The sequence below is a fragment of the Gopherus evgoodei genome, chromosome 3 (assembly GCF_007399415.2).
Source record: "Gopherus evgoodei ecotype Sinaloan lineage chromosome 3, rGopEvg1_v1.p, whole genome shotgun sequence".
NCBI lineage: Eukaryota > Metazoa > Chordata > Testudines > Testudinidae > Gopherus > Gopherus evgoodei.
Genome location: NC_044324.1, coordinates 177,180,382 through 177,199,871, shown reverse-complemented (window position 1 = coordinate 177,199,871; position 19,490 = coordinate 177,180,382). Strand labels below are relative to the sequence as shown.

General features: G+C 38.0%; 1 protein-coding gene across 1 annotated transcript in view; it reads right to left on the bottom strand.

Annotated features, from left to right (window-relative positions):
* USH2A (usherin) overlaps window positions 1–19,490 on the bottom strand; it is a 596,134-nt gene that overhangs the window by 467,873 nt on the left and 108,771 nt on the right. The window contains 3 exon segments of the mRNA XM_030557510.1: window positions 3,026–3,189; window positions 9,331–9,514; window positions 18,172–18,813. Of these exon segments, the coding sequence (XP_030413370.1) occupies window positions 3,026–3,189; window positions 9,331–9,514; window positions 18,172–18,813 (990 nt within the window).

Genomic DNA, 19,490 nt, shown 5'->3' with positions numbered 1-19,490 from the left:
TTCCCTCTGTTTTCTTTCTGTGGCCCAAATGAATGACCACAGTCCTTTCTGAGTGGTGGCGGTGTTGCTCATTCTTAAACATTCTTAAATGAATTTTTATCAACATTTTTAATAAAAATAGATATAATGTATAAGGCAGAACACATAAGGCCAATCTCGTAAGTAGGCTTTCCAGTACAGACGGGGAATGTGTTTGCCACTTTTCTGCACTTAGCCATCTTTGCGGACTAATATCTGTAAGGAAAGCTCCATGAATCTAGGATCATCCTGGGTGTGGAGGTTAAACATCTTCCCTATTCTAAGGGCCAAAGAGCTAACCGTGGGAACCACATCACAATTCAAAACTTGTGGAGTTTCATGGACCTTTGGACTCTAGTTGTGTCATCATCATATAGAGCGGTTTGCTGAATATGTCCAATTCTCTCTCTCTACAAAATATATAACTGCTTCGCCAAACCTGTTTTTTTTTTTAATATGAGGACTCGACTTCCACAAATAAGACTTTTGAAGGATGATGGCACCATGAATAGCACAAGAGTCCTCAACACACAACTAAAACATGAGCTAAATGCAGAAATAACACAGAACATATTGTTAGTGATCCTCAGGTGTGTGGAAATTGCAAAAATCTGCATCTTTTTCTTGGAAGAGGTATCCTAGGTACTATTCTATCTTTTAGGTTCAATAAGGATTAGAGGGAGGGATTGTCAAGAGCACCTAAAGAGTTTAGGAGCAGGAGTCCAATTGAAAGTCAGAAGGACTTGCACTCCCAAATCGTTCAGGCACCTTTGAAAGTTTCCCCCACAATATAGCTATATTGTTAATCTATCAAGACATGCACTGTCCAACTGAGAAACATGAATTTACTAGGTTAACCTGGATTCTCTCTTGCCCTGGTTTGTTACTCTTATTTGTTGTAGCCTGTTATAGTTAGAGTATAAGCTCTTTGGGGGAAGGAACATGCCTTCCTGTTGTTGTTCATTGGTTGGTTTCATTTGCCCGGGGAAGGGGGAGGGAAATGAAGCATCTGGCATATTTTAGGCCCCAAAATGTAAGTCTCCCTCCCAAAATAATTCTCCGGTCAGCAGAATGTTATTTGGACACTGATAGTGCCTTACATTTGTTTCTGCTAACACAGATTTATGTCGGTGCTGCATTTACTAATATGATAGCTGTCAGTAAAATGCTAAATTACAATGAGGCGTAATCACAAATGATGTACCACTTAAAATACGGAAGTTCAATTTTGGAACATTCATCGCACTGGAAGTACTGAACATCTGGATACATTATTTTTATATGGTTATGATTAATGAGTGTGAATTCATTGTCTTGCCACAGATCCCTAGATTTGCACAAAACTGAGCAGATATAGAATAGCATTTACAAGGCTAGGCATTAATCGAGAGGGACAAAGCCCCAAAACTGGTGACAACAATTAGAAACTACAAGAATACCTGAAAGGAGAAGATTACAACTCCTACATGATTTATGTCCAGAAAAAACTCCAGTTACTATTCAGAATGCTGTACAAGTTTTCACACATTTTCTAATTGAAATCTATATTAATCTAAGTCATTTAACATTTTATTGCAGAATTGCCATTGACCTTTATAAAATGTATACAGTGTTATAAATCCGTTGATCAGTTAAAGATGAAAAGCACCATAAAAATGCTAAGTATTATTATTATAAATTTAAATGAAGCACTATACTCTTAAAAGTGAAATTCTAAAACCAAAATCAAACTATCAGGACAATGGAGAAGTACTGTGTGTTCTAGAGATGGGCCTAAACCAAAACTCTGAATCTAAATACTTTCAAATTTGAGAAGTTCATGTCTGGAAATAAATACATCTTTCTGATTCAGGATCATTTACAGTACCGTATATGTTCTTCAGTGGTATACTGTTTAAACTTAACTTGATATAGGACCCAAACACAAACTGTGAACAAAGTGAAAGTTTTGTGTGTTTGTGAGTGCCCTCTGCATGTGTACATACACACATACAAAATCTACCACACAGATACAATAGTGTTGAACATGATGTAAATGCCTAGACAAACTAGATAAACAGATACTTTGCAGAAGCAATGTCCCAAAACACATAGCCATGTGATAAAAAATGATCATCGATGACCATAAGTCTTACTGATTTTCATTGACACCTAGGCGTCTAAGTCCCCATTTTCAAAAGTGTTTTAAGAGCCTAAATCACGTAAGAGTTTTTGAAAATTCTAATCCTTTTCTACACTAGACTTTTTTTGTAAAATTTCCCAGGGATGCATCTTGACCATTGGTATCAATAATCCAACTGTTACTATAGCCAAGCACCGAGGCCGGCATAGAGATAAACCACAGAAAAACAAAATTTGAAAGTATCATTTTGACTAATTCAGAATCACATAAAGGCTGATGCCTTGCCATCCCTGTACTTCAGACTCATTGCAGTTGCTGCAGTGCAGGTGCTCAGTAGCAATGTGTTTCTTTTCAATTATCAGAAGGGTAGCCGTGTTAGTCTGGATCTGGAAAAGCAGCAAAGAGTTCTGTGGCACCTTATATTCACCCACGAAAGCTCATGCTCCAATACGTTTGTTAGTCTATAAGGTGCCACAGGACTCTTTGTTTCTTTTCAACGTCTCACTCGATTGTCAACATAGCTCTAGCCCACTCTACACAAGTCAGTTTATGATAATCTGTCATGATACATTACATTGTCTCCCACAGTGATGTACAGAGGCCCCAGGAGGTGGCAAGCAAAGTTTCACTATGAGCCTGATCTGAAGTCAGTGAGGGCTGAGGGTGCTCAGCAACTTGAGTTCAAGCTCTGTGTGTGGCATAAAGCTCTATGAAGTACTCTAGCTAAATCTTTCCAGAAGGATCTCCTAAGATAGCTATAAAAAAAAGAAGAAAAATAGGATCTTGAAATACGGGGAAAAAATCCACTTTTAGTATTACAGAACTAATTTAACACTAAAAGCCATTAATTTGAAAGACATGCTTTTAAGACCAACATCCACTTACTTTTACTGCAGCCAAATAGGTTGTGGACGTCCAAATTACTAGCATTGGGAACACAGTTGTCACATTTCAAGCCAGTTACAAATTGTTTACAAACACATTGTCCAGTAACAGGATGACAAGTCCCATTAATGACTCCTGAAGGATGACAATTACAATGCTGACATCTATAAACAAAAACAAACCGAGAAAGTAATCAAAGCACATTAACACTTCAGTTAAACACAGTATGGTTTTACTTAGCGGCTTCTTTTGTCTTACATAATTCAGAATTATAATTAAACAGCTTAGCGGACAGAGGTGCAGTAAAAAAATGTAAACACTTGGATCTATTTAAAAAATAAAATGCAGCTTAAAAATTTGCAAGTTATCTATTTCATACTGTTTTAATAAATACTCAGAATAAGCATTTGAAATCTGAGCATTAGATGAAATTTATGCTAAATTGGATAAAGAAAATAGTTTAGATTTAAAAATGTGTTAATATAGAATTGATCCGTACACAGAGTGTATCACAGTACTGATTAATAAACCTATTATTGGCCCAATCCTATAATCCTTAGTCACACAAAATATTCCTTACAAAAAAAGAGCAACTGAAGTCAATATATTTATTTGGCCTGCTTTATGTATGAGAGAGATCTTCAGGATATATTCAGATCCTGAAGATTCTAAGCTTTCATCAAATAAAAAGTTTCTTGTCCACAGAGGCAATAGATAGGGATGCAAATACAAAATAAATAAGAGAGGAAAGATCCAAAGACTATGAAGAAGGAGAAAAAGAGAAAGGAGGATAGAGTAGGAAGAGAAAGGTCAGAAATGTCACTGGTCATAATGGCGAGCACATTTCCCCCACTATGTGATACTGAAATTGACAATAAGGTACTTAAATAAATGATAATAATTAAAAGTGTAACTACTACACAAAGATCCACATGCTAACCTTCATCTCATTGGCATCAGTGAAATTTCCTCAGTGGATTGAGATATTTGATCCTAAATCTATATGCTGGCTCATGGACTATAATTAAAAAAGGAATTTGCTCCTCCCAACAGCATATATTTGAAAACCCTGCTAAACAAGGGTTTTTGCAATTGATATATATTTTTCCCCAGTGGCACCGTATTATATTATCACTACCAAAATCAATTAAAAATATAAGGTGTGTGATGCTCAATAATGGACTTATCCACATAACAGACAATGGTTTGTCTTTGAGTGAACAACTTACAACACATAGCCAATTCTCTGAGTCATGCCACCATCTCAGTGTAGAGTTTAACAACAGCAGATAAACCATAATTAACTTTTCTGATCTCACATTTGTACCTTAATGGATGGAACAAATGTTTAAAAACACATGGGCCAAATCCCTGGCTGCAATTCATTACTATACAGTACAAATCAGGAAGGGGATCCACAAAAGTATTGTGAAACTCAGTTTGCACTCACTTAAACCTGAGCTGGTTGTGCAACGGTCCTGTCCTCTGGCATAAATGAGAGCAGCATGAAGGCAGCTCTAAATTACACAAGGTGCCAACAGTCGCAAGAGGACAATTAAATAACAGTTAGGGACTTGAAGGCTATATGGAAGATTCAGTTATGTTTCCTTTGTTCTCGTAGGACACCTGTGCTAGCCTGGAAAGGTTTCCTACACTTAAACTGACCCTCCCCTGACTGGTTACACTGGCTCTGTGGCCAGATCTCACTGGTTGTGCAATATAAAGTGAATGCATCATATTCAAGATTCTGCCCCATATTTCCACTTCTCTTTTCTTTATTCTCTCTCTCAGACACACCTGTAGGTCAAATAATGCTGAGTTCATCTACACTTTAGGATGATAAAAACAAAGGGGAAAAAACAACTTTTTTCACATTGGAGTACTAAGATCCAGGTCAATAATCAGTGAAATAGACATTAAAAGTGACAGATTTTTAAACAAGTTTAAGAGAACTATTCACATACATTTTTTTGCCCGTCGCAGAGCTCTGTTTATTAGAGTTCTTTTACTTCACTGCAACTCTTGCTGTGTGATCTCCTGAGTAATCATTCAACACCCTTAAAAAGGCTGATAAAAGCTAAAGCTGCAAAATAAGCTGCAAATTTGTTTTATGGACTAATATCCCTTTGGGAATAAATAAAATACATTCTCTCCTGGAAGCCACTATACTGTAGTTTGCTCTCTTTTATAGTCAAGAGAAAAGGGCAATTTTTTCAAACAACTGTATTAAGTCCTTTCATCTGAAGACAGTGCATACAAATCCCCCTTTAAATAGAGGTTTTGTTTAGACTATTTAAATGTCATGACTAAAGAAAATGGTTTAGTTCTAGATAAAAAAGAAGATAGTGTATTGATAGGAAAATAATTCTATTTTATTATTTCATAATTTCATTACATGCTGCTATTTTGTGTGTATAGTCTGTGGGGCGTTTTAATGCAAGTGTCTCAGTACATAAATAATGAGAGACTTCTCTCGGTATATTACTAAGATCTCTCATGAATAAGGGTCTGCTGAGTATTTCAGTTTTCATCATCATTCACTCATGAAACAATCAAATTAGTTTTACATACAGTACATTTACAGTGCCTTACAGTTGTCTGAGGGTGTGTGTTTGTTTTGGTTTTTTGCCTGTAGTATTTATTTTGTCTTCTAGCCAACATATAGAAATACTTGTCGCAATTTTTATTAACGTAGGCCCCGATCCTGTAAACACTAATGTATGAGTTGTCCTATTGATTTCAATGGGACTACTCACCTGTATTTTCAGGATAAGAGTCTTCATTAGTATCCTAAGCAGTGAAATTAATACATTTTATTATTTTAAAAGTTTACTGTACATTTGTGAAGTCAATATTTTTATGCCACTAAGGACTTTTATGGTAAACACACATTCCTTGAAACTTTCCAGCCACACAAGCAATATTTTCAACATTCTCAAGGACTGTTAATAAAATAAATTAGAAGCTTATGTTATTTTTAAATGCTACCTTCCCAAGACATTTTAAATCAAACATATTTCACATTTATTAAAACAGAATTACACATAATCAAAGAAAAAAGACTTAAAGCACGGAAAGAGAAATACCAAGCCAAGATGAATTGCAATATTGATTTTGCAAAGATAAATGGTTTTGGTAATATTAATATAGAGAAACCTTTATTACATTGACTCTCTAGGTGCAGTTAGAGCCTCTCCAGCAATCTGTTTAAAATCTTAATTTTTCATCCTTATGGGAAAACCTCACTTGCTAAGTGGATTTCATAAACAGTAATCTGTCAAGAGATATATATAGATAAACAATTTGTAATGTTCATTGACCAGTTCATTATAGTAAACAATACAGAAGTAAGGCTTATCTAATCTCCCACAATGTTTGTGACCATTAGGGGTTCTGTTTGAATCACTATAAAATCCTGGAGTCTAAAATTCCTCCCTTCCTGCAGGGAATTTTCTACTTTGCAAGCTGAATTCCACTGAATAATATTCCATATACCTACAAGGTTGATGGAATTTTAAGGCTTCATGACTCTCTCTCTCTGCATATCACAGAATAACAACAGAAAAATGGCAGAAGTCAACACAGCTCTGACATTTAGATTAAGGGCGGCTAGTATTCTTTGCTTGATTGGTTTTGTAATCCCAAAATTTCTAGAAAGGGACAGAGAATGCTTAAATCAGTGTGTAATTTGCAAAAAATGGTAAATCGCTCCTTTTTAAAAGAAGTCTTAAAATTTGAAAAACTGAATGAAAACAGACAGGCAAATATGGCTACAGATGATCATTTTTAATAGAGAAACCCTTCTGAAGAGAAGGAACATTGCCCATCATACAGTGGAATCATCATGGATCTACTACACAGGAGGATCCAGATCTCGCAGATACTACCAAAGCCAAGCTCTATGGTAGCTCTCTCTCCATAGGCCTGTTCAGGGATTATGGGAGTCCCAGGGAGTATACTGAGACATAGCTGATAGGTCCACCAGCCTCAAGTGTAGCTGGGTGCACAGCAGCGGACGCAGACTTTCTGCAGATGTTCCATTGCCTGGATCTAAGCTTGGTATGGGATTCTGTACTTCCCTTTCTCTGCATTCCCCATATAAAACCTGATTACTTTGGCTCTACACATGGGGGGGCAGGGAGATGCTCGCTGTGAAGTGTGTGTGAAGGAATAGGTGGGGGAGTGAAGGGAAGTACTGAGACTCGGAGGCAAGGGGGCACCAACCAGCTCCAGGTTGGGAAAGAGGGTTTCTGGATTTCCCACCTGCTCCCAGACCATTCCAGGCCCACTGGGTCCCACTCCTTGCCCCACCCATTCCCCCGGGGGCATGCAGGAGTTTACACAGAGGTGGATCCCCCACAATATTTCCATTACAGGGGTGCTAGCCCCTCTAGCCCTCCTGGTTCCACTACCCTTGCACAAAGGACAAGCATTCCACTGTAAATTACTAAAAAGCCCAATGCTGGAATTCTTTGTTGTGAGGTAAAATGGAGGCCTTGTGGGATTAAGAACAAGAAGAATCTTAAATGGATTTCTAAAAAATTCGGATAACAAATGCTTGCATCAATGGGAGATTAAATCCATATTCCTCCTCATGACTATGATACTGGCATTGTCTAACTCTGTTACCATTACCAACAGAACTGTATAATTATAAATAGCTAAGAGGATATTACTAAACATGAAGCCAAACAAACATGAGAGTCTTTGCTTAATGCACTACTGCAAGGCATACAAATATTACCACAAAGAGAGAGTGTGGTATCAGAACCTGAGGAGAACAGAACAGAAGCCTACCCATTGGTGGCACAAGTCAACAGCGTACATTGTCTTTTGCCTAACATAATTGATTGACAATTTATGAAGCAAAAAAAGAGAAGTGGAGTGTTAAAGCTCAGTCTTGATTCAAATCTCAGTTTTGTAAGAAAACACCTTTAGGACAGTAGTAACCAAAACTCTGGGATCCAGACATTCTCAAACTAAGTTATTTGAGATACGGATTCAGATATGAATTTGGCGGCTTGAGCCCACCTCTAGTGCACAAAAGGCATTGCTGACCAGACAGAAATTGTGAACCTTTTCACATCCTGTCTGGAACTCAAAGTCAAATCCTATTTCAAACTAAAGAATAAGGAAGATGAATTTAGAAGGAAACTTAATATTACATTATTTTTATCCCTTACCATCAAGAATGACAGGAAGTGAAACAGAAAATCCCCATTCTTACAGATTCCAGGAGTGCTATTAACAGATACCTCTCTGACCCGCAACGCTAAAAAATCCCCTGCCTAATGATAACAATAACATAAAAGTTAAAGTGAAAAAATCTACAATGTCAAGTGCACTCAGGAAGACATATACACTCATGTTCTAGGGTCTGGATATATTTATACCCTTTTTCACTCAAGGTTAGTATAGGGATGTCATATCCCTGTCATTTAATTCTGTTTTTAAAAAAATATAAATATTAAATGTAGCAAAATACTTTACAATCATGTGGTCTGCAGGAAAATGTGATAATACAAGTGCCTGTGAAATCTTATTGGACAACATGTAAAAAGGAAATTGAGATTGTGGGGATTAGACAAGCAAAAGAAGAAGCTGCAAGAGAAAGATAGAGCAATAGACAGAATAACAATACATCACCTACTGATGTACCTCAGACATTCAAGGAAGTATATTCACACTATTTTAGTGCACATAAAGGTTCTAGGATACATTAGATACAAAATTTTCCCTGCACCACAAAATTAGGGTGCTGATAAGAGAGAATCTGGGACTACAGATTTTGGAAATGGAAAAGTCTGTCATTAGATGAATCCATTCTCTGCAAATTATACATTTTCTGCTATTGTTAATAGAAAATATGGGGACATCAAAGTTTTGCCATCTTTCTCCGGTGAAATTTCATTTTCACTGCAATTTTCCCACCAGTGTTAATTATTGATAAGAATAGCGTGTAACTTTTTTTCCACATACCACACCAAATACCTGAATAGTTAATTATTTCACACATAGAATAACGGTACTAAGACAATCCTCAAATCATTATAAACATGAGACATAGCTTAAGGTTTTAATTATGCTTCTACTGAAGTCAATGGTAAAACTTCTATTGATTTCAGTGGGTGTGGGAATGGGTCCTGTGTAAATCTGGACATGTATAAATTTCAGTGGAAGACTGTTTTCAATATACGGCTTTTTTATTGTTACTAATGATTTTAAAGTTAGTTGGTGTGAAGAAATATGAAGAAGAAATTTGAAATAAACTGTATTTATAAAATCAAAACAAAACAAATACTTACTTCCCTGAATCAGAATCAAATCCAAAATAAAGTTTTCCGCAGAGGTCACATCGCTGTCCAGTTACGGAAGCATCTTGGCAAACACATTGGCCAGTTAAACTATTACAGACCTGATTCACTGAACCAGTTATGTGGCATAAACAAGGCAAGCAGCCAGAAGCACGGTATGGAGATATGTAGAAACCTAGCAAAGACAAATTGGTGAACAAATACACATTTTAACAAACTTGCAGAAAAAGCAATACAAACAGAAGAATATAATTTTGTGCATTCGTATTTAGCAATTGAATAATGTACCCACCACCACCTAACAAACCTAGTACATATACACACCCCAACATCTACAAATCTATGCAGTTATTTTGTGGAGCAGGGTGTCTAAGCCCATTATATGGCATTTTCTGAAGCTGTTATCTATTCTCTGCTTGCCAACTTTGATTTTCTATTCTGAATCCCGCAAATCATCTTCATAGGCAGAGCAGTATTAAAAAACAGGACAACAGTCCCACAGGTATCAGACAGTGGGGGAAACAAAGATCCCACTGCATGGGAGGCACTAATGAATGCAACACAGACTGCAGGAACATGCACATAATGCCATGCAAGATCAGAGCTGTAGTTCATCTAGTCCAGGAACCTGTCTCTGATAATACCAGTACCAGTCACTTCCAAAGGAACTGCAAGAAACTGATATGTCCTCATTGAAGAATTTCCTTCCTAAAATTTTCTAGGTAAGTGGTTGGTTTATGTGCCCAAACATGAGGGCTAAAGTACCTTAGTAAGAAAACCATCCTGTCTAACATTTTGTGGTCAATGTTCCTATTATCCATATAAATATCTCAATACCTTTTTTTTAAAACTTCTACTAAGCTCTGCATTCTGTGGCAATGACTGCATCTTTAAGCAGGGGGTATTTGGCTGGCTGGCCAAATGAAGGGAAAAGTGCTTTATGGTTAGGGGGGAGTGGGAGAAGAAAACTGCTGCAAAAAAAGGCCTGGGTGTAGTTGGGATTTTTTCACCTTCCCCACAGCGGGCTCAGGTAGGGCTTTGTTCATGCATGGCAAGAAGGGCAATAGGCTATATGTGGCAATTCATTATTTTAGTGTGGGGTGGATGTCCATAGGAAAGTTTTACAGTGACCAGATAAATGACTTGGAAAAGGACTTAAAAAGGAGTTCATTAAAGGAACGAATGGGGCGGTGGCTGGAGACTCCTATGATTGGTAAGGCACGGAGCCAACCCCCCGCCCCCATTTTTAACCTTCCTACAAGGGCAGGGTGTGGGTGGTAAGGTCCCAGCAATGGATTTGCTGGAGGGACCTGGATGGAAAAAGAGGGGGAGCTGGTGAAAGCCCCCTGGGGTAATTACTGAATAAACAGGGGGTTACCTGCACTGTACACTTTTATCTGCCAGGTAGTCCCAGACATCAAATAATAAAGTTGCGGCCTGATCAAACCCATATTAAATGAGTCCTGTCCTTCTTTCAGTATAGTCAGACAACGAGTTAACAGGCTGATTAGTTTTTGTGTAAGAACTTTTCTTTTCTCTATTTTAAAATGGTTGCTTTCAGTTTTGTCCCCCATCCCCTTGTTCTGATATTATGAAAAAGAGATATACAGAAGCATCTGGTTGACCCTCACTTCCTCACTCATTATGTCAGGGGTCCCCAACACGGTGCCCATAGCTGCCATGGCACACACTAGGGCATCTAAGTGCGCCCGCGCACTGGCCGGTGGACAAGCATCCATCAAAATGCTGCTGAAATTTGACGGCATTTCAGCGGCAACGTCTCTGGATGACGCTGCTTTACGTCAACAAACAGAGTCATCCAGAGGTGTCGCCGTGCCTCTGGATGACACCATTTGTTGGCAGCATTTCGCCGGATGCTTGTCGCCGCCACGGTCCTCTGTGGCTCGTCGTCTGGTGCCCGCCAGACTAAAAAGGTTGGGGAACACTGCTTTGTGTGATATACCTCTACCATGTTCTCTTACCAATCTCTACTTATATGAAAATCTATCCAGATCTCTAATCATTTTCGTCATCCACCTCTGAATATCTTATCCCTACTAAATCTTTTTGACATTGACCAGAGCTGAATCCTGAACTCAAGTAAAGTAGCACCACACATGTAGTAGAAATATTTTAGGTTTGTATTTTATATAATTTAGGATAAAAAGTAAAGAATAATAATGTAGCATGTATTAAATGTATTGGTGTATGATTTAATCATATCCTGCCAGCCACTCTTTTTGAATAGCAGAAAGGAACGGCCTAATGGGCCATTGGTAGAGGTGCATCAGCCAGAATCTGTGTCTGAGCTGATTTCAAGGCATAACAGACCTTTTAGGGTCACCACTTTGTTGTAGATTTAGCATTTTAAAATAAGTAAAAGAATGTAATAATCGTTTTTCTCTTGCATTGCAATTTGATGTTCCTATTCAAATGTTCTGTGTAAATCAATTCTGTTTTGTGTGTGAATGAGGAGTGTGTGTGTTAGAAAATAAGTGTAAAGGCCTTTACAGGACCAAATGTTCTAGGGAGGAACAGAGGACAGACGCAAGGGCGCCAGAAGATTACAACACGCCCCTACTAAAACGTCAAAAAGGGCAAATTAACAACTCTAAAAATAAGACAGGCACCTGTCAATGGGAACAAGATAGCTGTGATCAAAACCAGCATGGGGTAACTCCCTAAAAAACGTAAGAAAAAAAAATTAAAAATAAAAAAAAAAAAAGCAAGTGCTCAAACAATTAAATTACAGCAGAACAGTGCAAACCTCATTGGTCCCAATTAAAAAAAATCACTATATAAACAGGGTGCCTTGCCAAGAAACTTTGGGTTCGTCCTGCCAAGACTTGCCGAGAGCATTGTGTCATGACCGACAGAACCCGGTTCCTCCCTACCCATGATCAACCTAGCTGGCCACTAGATTGATCTGGATTCTGGACTGGTAACTATAACATCGACTGGCAGGGCAATTGTGTGTGTGCGTGCATATATGTGATTGAATGAATATGCTAATTGTTGTATCTTCAATAAACACGGCGCATTGTCTTTTCGCTAAAAAGATCCCGTGTGCTTCTCATAAGCATAACATTATTTCCTCTCTCATTTCTTATGCACACTAATGTTATTTTAGGAGCTGGTGGGTTGCCCCACTGCGCATTTAGCAGAGGATCAGGTTTAAGTTGCCCTAGCCTTTTTCTCTGAGTGACAATAGTTAATTTAGAATCTAGTACTGTGTATGAGTAGTTCAAATTATTTCTTGCAATATGCATTACTTAGCACTTGTCAACAATGAATTTAATCTATTGTGCTGCCCGTTCTCCTTGCTTTGTGGTGTCTTCCTGGAGTTCTTGTCTAGTGCGGACATATCTACATTAATTGCATGTCACCACACTGTTTATCCCTCGCCCCAACCATTAATAAATATATTAAATAAAGCAAGTTCTAATATAAGAATGCCACCAAACCATTATATAGTACTTTTCATCCACACATCTCAAAATGCTTTACAAAAATAGAATATTTTGGTGGGAGGGGGCATCCCTTTGTCAACATTTTTCTATTATTCTTTATGGTATGACTCACAAGGACAGAGAAAAATTTTCCCCTCCTCTCATACACTCTTGCAGCATTCTCATAGACCTCTTAGTCACTTTTCCTCCCTGATTATATAAAGTTCAGTAAGCTTCTCTTCTTTAGTCAAGTTCTTCAGTTGTTCATGAACTCTCCCTCTAACTTTCTGATGTCCTGTTCTATAATGAAAGGCCCAAAATTGCATTGTAATGTGCTATCTAACCAAGGCATTATTTCCTCTCTCTTACAAGTGATACCTTTATATATACACCCCCAGGGTGGAATTGTCTTTCTTTGCAGCAATGTTGTGCTGTGAGCTCATATCCAAAATAGCAAAAGAACTAAACAAATTGAAAACATTAGAATTTTACTGCTCAAGTCTTTGTTCAAGTTTAGCTTCTGGTCCTCAGTGAGATAAATCTCAAGTGGACAGTCAAGTGATATCAGTTTCCAGTTAACACACATTCGCACCATAAAACAACCATACTGCTGGCACTTTATTCCAGAGAGGCCCAGAACTGAGCCATCACAGAGACTGAATATCTTGAAGTTATTAGTGAGGCAGCATGTATTATCTCAAACTGCAGTTGCATGTACAGTATAGTACCTGTCCTGTACATAAATAGAGGAGGCCATTTCCCAGCAATGTCACTCTCGAGCACAATGAAGAACTCAACTGTAAGAGTATAGCTGGAAGATAGGAAACAAGTTTAACCCTAGACCTCATGCAAAAGGTCAGTGCACCTTGGTAGGTATCTAATTTATAATCTGCCGAGAAAATACTAAACATTAATATTAGGCAGACCCTAGTGGAATCTAGAAAAAGACAGACCCTTATCCACTAGTGAATTAGCATAAAAATTTACAAGTGACAAAGGACGGAAACAGATAAATGAGTAAGTCTAAAGTATTACAATGAATCTCAACTGAACTGACTTGCTCATAGGAACATCTTTTATTATAATTGTTACAGCAGCAAACCCTATAGTTAAGGTTACCATTTTAGGGCCAGATCCTAAATCCTGAAGTCAATAAAGCTATGCCCATTTAGAGCAGGTAAGGATCTGGCACTCTCTCTCTGTTACTAATCATTTATAAACTTTTTGCCATGGTGACGCTTCAAAGTTCTAAATATACACAATAAGGCTTAAATCTTCAAAAGTGACTTTCAGTTTTGGGTGCCTCTGATTCTGGATACCCAGTTAAGAGACAAGTTGGGGAAGCTGATTTTAAGAAAGTGATCAGTGCCTGCTCTCTCAAAATTAGGACTATTTGAAGCGCTTCATATGGGCACTCAGAAGTCACTTTTGAAAAATGTAGTCCTAGATCACCAAAAAACAAGATAGAAGAGGCATCAAATTGCAAACGGATATTGCACATGTTGGGCTAAGCACTATCCTGGCCAGCATGGCAAGAGAATAGAAATGCAACTGAAATCCTGACAGTGAGACCAGAATTCCTTGCTGATGACAAAGGTAGCATGCTATGTGAGTATTTTGCATCACCGCACAGCGGGAGCAGAATAGATCTCTGTCTGTGCTACTAGTGGCAGCACCTAACCATGGCACACTGTATATGTTCGTCAGTTACAATGGCGAGGTAGGAAGGGATCTGATTGAGATGCTCTCCTCTAATTGTAAGGTGGAGAGATGGGAAAGGGAAGGGCAGAGAATGAGGAAAAAATACAATAATGAAGGAAGTTGTTTTTTTTTTTAAATCCCTCAACATATCAACAGCTGGGGAACCTCTAGCCCCAGTGAATTGCATCATCCCCTTTCAGTCCTACCTTGCATCAGGAGGTTCTCGCTAACCAATGTTCCCTGATATCTAGTCTTGAGAGACTAACAGCCCATTAATTGCCCAAAACATTTGTAATATGCAGAACATTTGTTTCCTAGTAGTCTTGTGCAGCATCTCATGGCATTCATCCATCTGTTGCTAACCAGAAACAGTAGTTTTGGGGAGAGGCTTTAAGAAATGGCTGCTTGGGATTTAGTCAGTTGTCTCCAAACTAGCTGAAGTGTCTAATTCAAGCGACTTAGGACTGAAGTCCCATTTCAAATGTGAGAGAGGCTCCTAAAGTTACTTAGGCACTTTTGAAAATGTGTCATTGGCACGTCTGAAAATTTTACCTCAAGTCAAAGTCTGAGGACTAGTCTACACTAGAAGCGCAACACTGGTGCAGCTGTTCTGATGCAGCTGTGCTGTGTCAGGTGAAGACGCTCTATGCCGACCTAAGAGAATTCTCCCATCTGCATAATTATTCCACCTCCACAAGAGGTGGAAGCTATGTCAGTGGGACAACGTCTCCCTCTGACATAACGTCAGTGAGAACAGCACTTACGTTGCTGTAACTTGCATCGGTCGGGGGGTGGTTTTTTCATACCCCTGAGTAAGATAAATTATATCGACATAAGCAGTGGTATAGACCTGCTCTGAGTGGCTGCATGGAAAGTTGTGGTCTATGGTTACAAGAAACTCCTAAATGCCTTCCTGTTGCAAGGCCTCTGCTCAGCACAGGTTCTAAGGCCTGAATGGTTGTGGAGAGGTTGCTCATCCAGGTCAGGGTGGCAGGGAAGCGTGCTGACAGGGCATGTACACAGTGAGTGAAGACAGGTCCAGGGCAAATAGTACTGTACTTGCTTTGTGGCTAGAGGCTTTAATTCTTCAGGGCTGTAAATCCACTGCCTCTCATAGGCATTAAGTTCATGTGTGAAGTAAAAAGGGTTTTTTTTCTTTGAAAAAGGGTTGGTTCTCCTTTCCATACAGCACTAATTAAAATATCTGAGCAAACAGTGCCTCCCTCAAGTTGTATTTAATTTCAATATTTTTTCAGTCAAAAACAAAAATCTATGCAAGAAAACTATTCTTTATAAATCAGCAACAAACCAGGAGACCTGAGGTTTCCCCATGAAACATAGCTAATTGATCTCCTTTCTCCATGGGTGAGAAAACAGGACGAGAAGGCATGAGGATGTGTTGAGATTTTGAATCACATCAAACAGAGATTTTTTTGAAAGTTAGAGTGCAAATATCTATCTTTTTGTGGCTAATTTTAGGTCTCTTACTTGAATTTATTTTAAGGAAATATACTGGGAAATGAGAACACTTAAAACTACTTGAGTTTATGCTATAAATCAGAGTAAATTTATTCAGGAAACTGAGTTAAAATAGGTGCATTGTCCCATCAATCTAACCTACTCTTAATATATTTTTATGCTTGCCATTTTTACCTAATTAATTACATGCTTTTAATTAGTCTGTGATGGCTACAGATATGCTTTGGCCTAAGGCAAAGCCAAAGGACATTGTTAGATTATTTGAAACCGATGAAATTGCTCCATAATTCAAGACCACTATTATCATCAGATCAGTTTGTAAACAAATAATATTTTAAAGAATGCATACTCTTCAGAGCTGGGTATTTTTATTATAACTCACTGTGTTATACTTATTACATACAGGGCTAGTATGTTGTTTTAACAGATTTGGGTTTCTCAGGGTTTTTTTCAATAGCTGATCTAGAAATTGCAAGATTAAGTTCAATCATCCAAAGTGATTCATCCACTGGTATGTATTCCTTCCTGCCTTCTTACCCTCCTCCTCCTCCTCCACATTACTCCCCACCTTAAAAATCCCCTCATTATTACAACAGTGAAAATCTAATACTGACACTTCAAAGATCTTTTTCGGGTTACTATTGTACATCGTCAAAATTTCTCCTCCCTCCTTTGAATGTACCCTGATATCAGCATCTATCATGTGGTCCAGGAAACAGTGCACTGGGCTGGGACTCTGGTTCAGCTGGGTTCTATTCCCAGGTCTCCCACCGGCCAGTTGGGTGACCTGAGGTAAGTTACTTCATCGCTCAGTGACTCAGTTTCCCCATCTGTAAAATGTGTATATGATACTGGCTCTCTTCATAAAGTGTTTTGAGATCTACTGATGGAAAGAGCTGTATAAGACCTAGGCCAGGTGATATTTTTAGGGTCCATACTACTGAAGTCAACACAAAACTCCTATTTAATACAATGAGTACAAGATGGGGCCCTTGCAATGTTAAGGAATCAAACTCATCTATAAAGCAGTAAACTCAATGCTAATCACTTACACATTTATATACATTTCTTAGTAAAACAAGACAAATTACTTTCTCATAACAAGATTTTTTTTAAAAACAAACAAGTATGTGAAAATATTCCCTCGTGTGCCATGTAGGTTATTCCACATGCTATTCTGTTCATACTATCAATTAGACATTTTATAGATCTACATAAACCCTTGCCTTCACTTTTCAAGGACAAGGGTGGGTCACTGACTCAGGAAGCCTTGACATCACTCCTCTACCTAGCCCCAGCCTGCTCTCTGATTAAGTGCCCGCTGTAGAGTGTCGGCAGGTCAGACAGAACTGGGGAAGGAATGAAAAAAAAACCACAATAGTGCTATATTTATTAGTACACATACCTAAAATAATTTAAATTAATGTAAAAAAATACTAATGGAGGTTAAGCTGCATTTTTAACCTATGTTCAAGTTATCGAATGGCATATTAAACCCAATGAGGCTCCAATGTACCTTCTAATGTGCACTGCTACTTTAACAAACTGCCTATAAATTTAACATGAACTAAATCTCTCTCTTTAACACAGATTAGGTTAATAATACATGGGGTTTCATTATATTCACCTGTTTTCTAAAAATTAATAAAAAGATAATTATAGTGCTACCCACTATCATAAACTCAGATATAAACTCAATTTACGGTAATGTAGAATGAAATTCCTTAATTGTTTCAGTGCTCTGTGATGTACCAGTTGCATTTTCAGCTGCTTATAAGGCCAATCCTTGCTTAGCCCTTGTGAGAACCTGCATATCCCCAACATTATGGTGCAATCACATGCACTTATAGGACAATTTGTTTTGCCAGCCTTCTTAAACTGTTCCTACAAATGTCTCCACAGCTTCCTCCATACTAACCGCTCATGCATGGAAGACCCTTGCTGAACTGAACTTTGAGGAAACTCTTTCAATTCCTTCCTCAAGACCTCCATTTGCTGCAACTCCTATAACAAATCACCAGTCAAATCAGGAGTAACTTCATTTATGTCTATGGAGATGTACAAGTATGAAAACAAACGTATAAATTGGAGGTGAATCAGGGCTAAAGCCCTATCAAAAAGGACCAGCATAATAATGGAAAAGACCGTTCTGATTTTGGAATACTGCAGAGTGTGACAAGCAACTTTCTTCCAATTTCCTTACCTGATTCACACTGATTACACCTTCTTCCTTGACGATTAGGCAGGCATACACATTGTCCACTGATCTGGTCGCAAACTGTTCCTGCTAATGTCCCCAAGGAGTCACAGTCACAAATCTGGCAGCCGAGAAGGTTGCTAATGGTAAGATTGTACATATGAGGCACACACTGATTGCACTGAAGCCCAGTTACACCAGCTTTGCAAGAACACTGTCCTGTTGATTTGTCACACAACAGAGAGCCATTTACTGTACCAGCATTATCACAATTACATGGCAGACAGGCTAAGGAATTATTTTGTTGTACTTTGTAATACCCATCTAAGCATTCATTGCACTGTCTTCCTCCAGTATTAGGTTTACATACACATTGCCCTGTCGTAGCATCGCAAACCATTCCAGAAAGCGATCCTGCGATATTACAGTCACAAGTCTTACAGCCAGTAGCATCCAGTCCAAAGAAATTGTCCATGCAGGTGTCACACTGAAGCCCTTTGGTTTCTTCTTTACAATTGCACTGCCCAGTAAAAGGGTTGCAGAATTGGTTCAGTGAGCCATAGATATTGCACAGACAAGGCTCACATCCATGTTCATTAAAATTTCTGCTGACTTTAAATCCAAAATTACAATGATCACACTTGAGCCCTGAAGAGAGAAAAAATTATTAATAAAAGGAGAAAGGAGAGGTGACATTCAATTCAGTCAACAGAAATTCAATACAAACTATATATTTTAGATCTTTTAAAAAAAAGTTCTTTCCCACAACAATTTTTAATAGCAGCAGCAACGAGGTGGCTGCACAAAACTACAGAAAACAGCAGGAGCTAATGTAACAGCTATTTTTGTATGTTTATATTTCAGAAATAATAAGGTTTTTGTTGTTTTTCATAAACAGTTTTTTAGATAGATTTATTTTCACCTCAAGCACATTGTAAAACCTCTGGCAAAAACTAAATGTTTTTGACCACTTGTTACATGACCTATCTTCTTAACTACAAGAGATGATACAAAATGGATGGGCAGAAGTTGTGCTGAGGGCTGTCAACTCATTTTGATGACATATACATAAACACTGCAAATTAGACTAATTTCGATGGGTTTTACTCATCATAATTCAATTTTAATATTGATTACACTTATATACCAGAGTTTATTAGGAGTCTTTATGGGATACAGAAAATGTTTTCCATAATCCAAGATGAAATAATGCTTTTGTCTAGATGTATGATTCAGTTAATACAATACATTAGAAAGTAAATTGTTTTTTTTCAAATTTCATCCTGTAGCTCTGTTAGTTTTGTTTACAAATTCATTGTTTTATC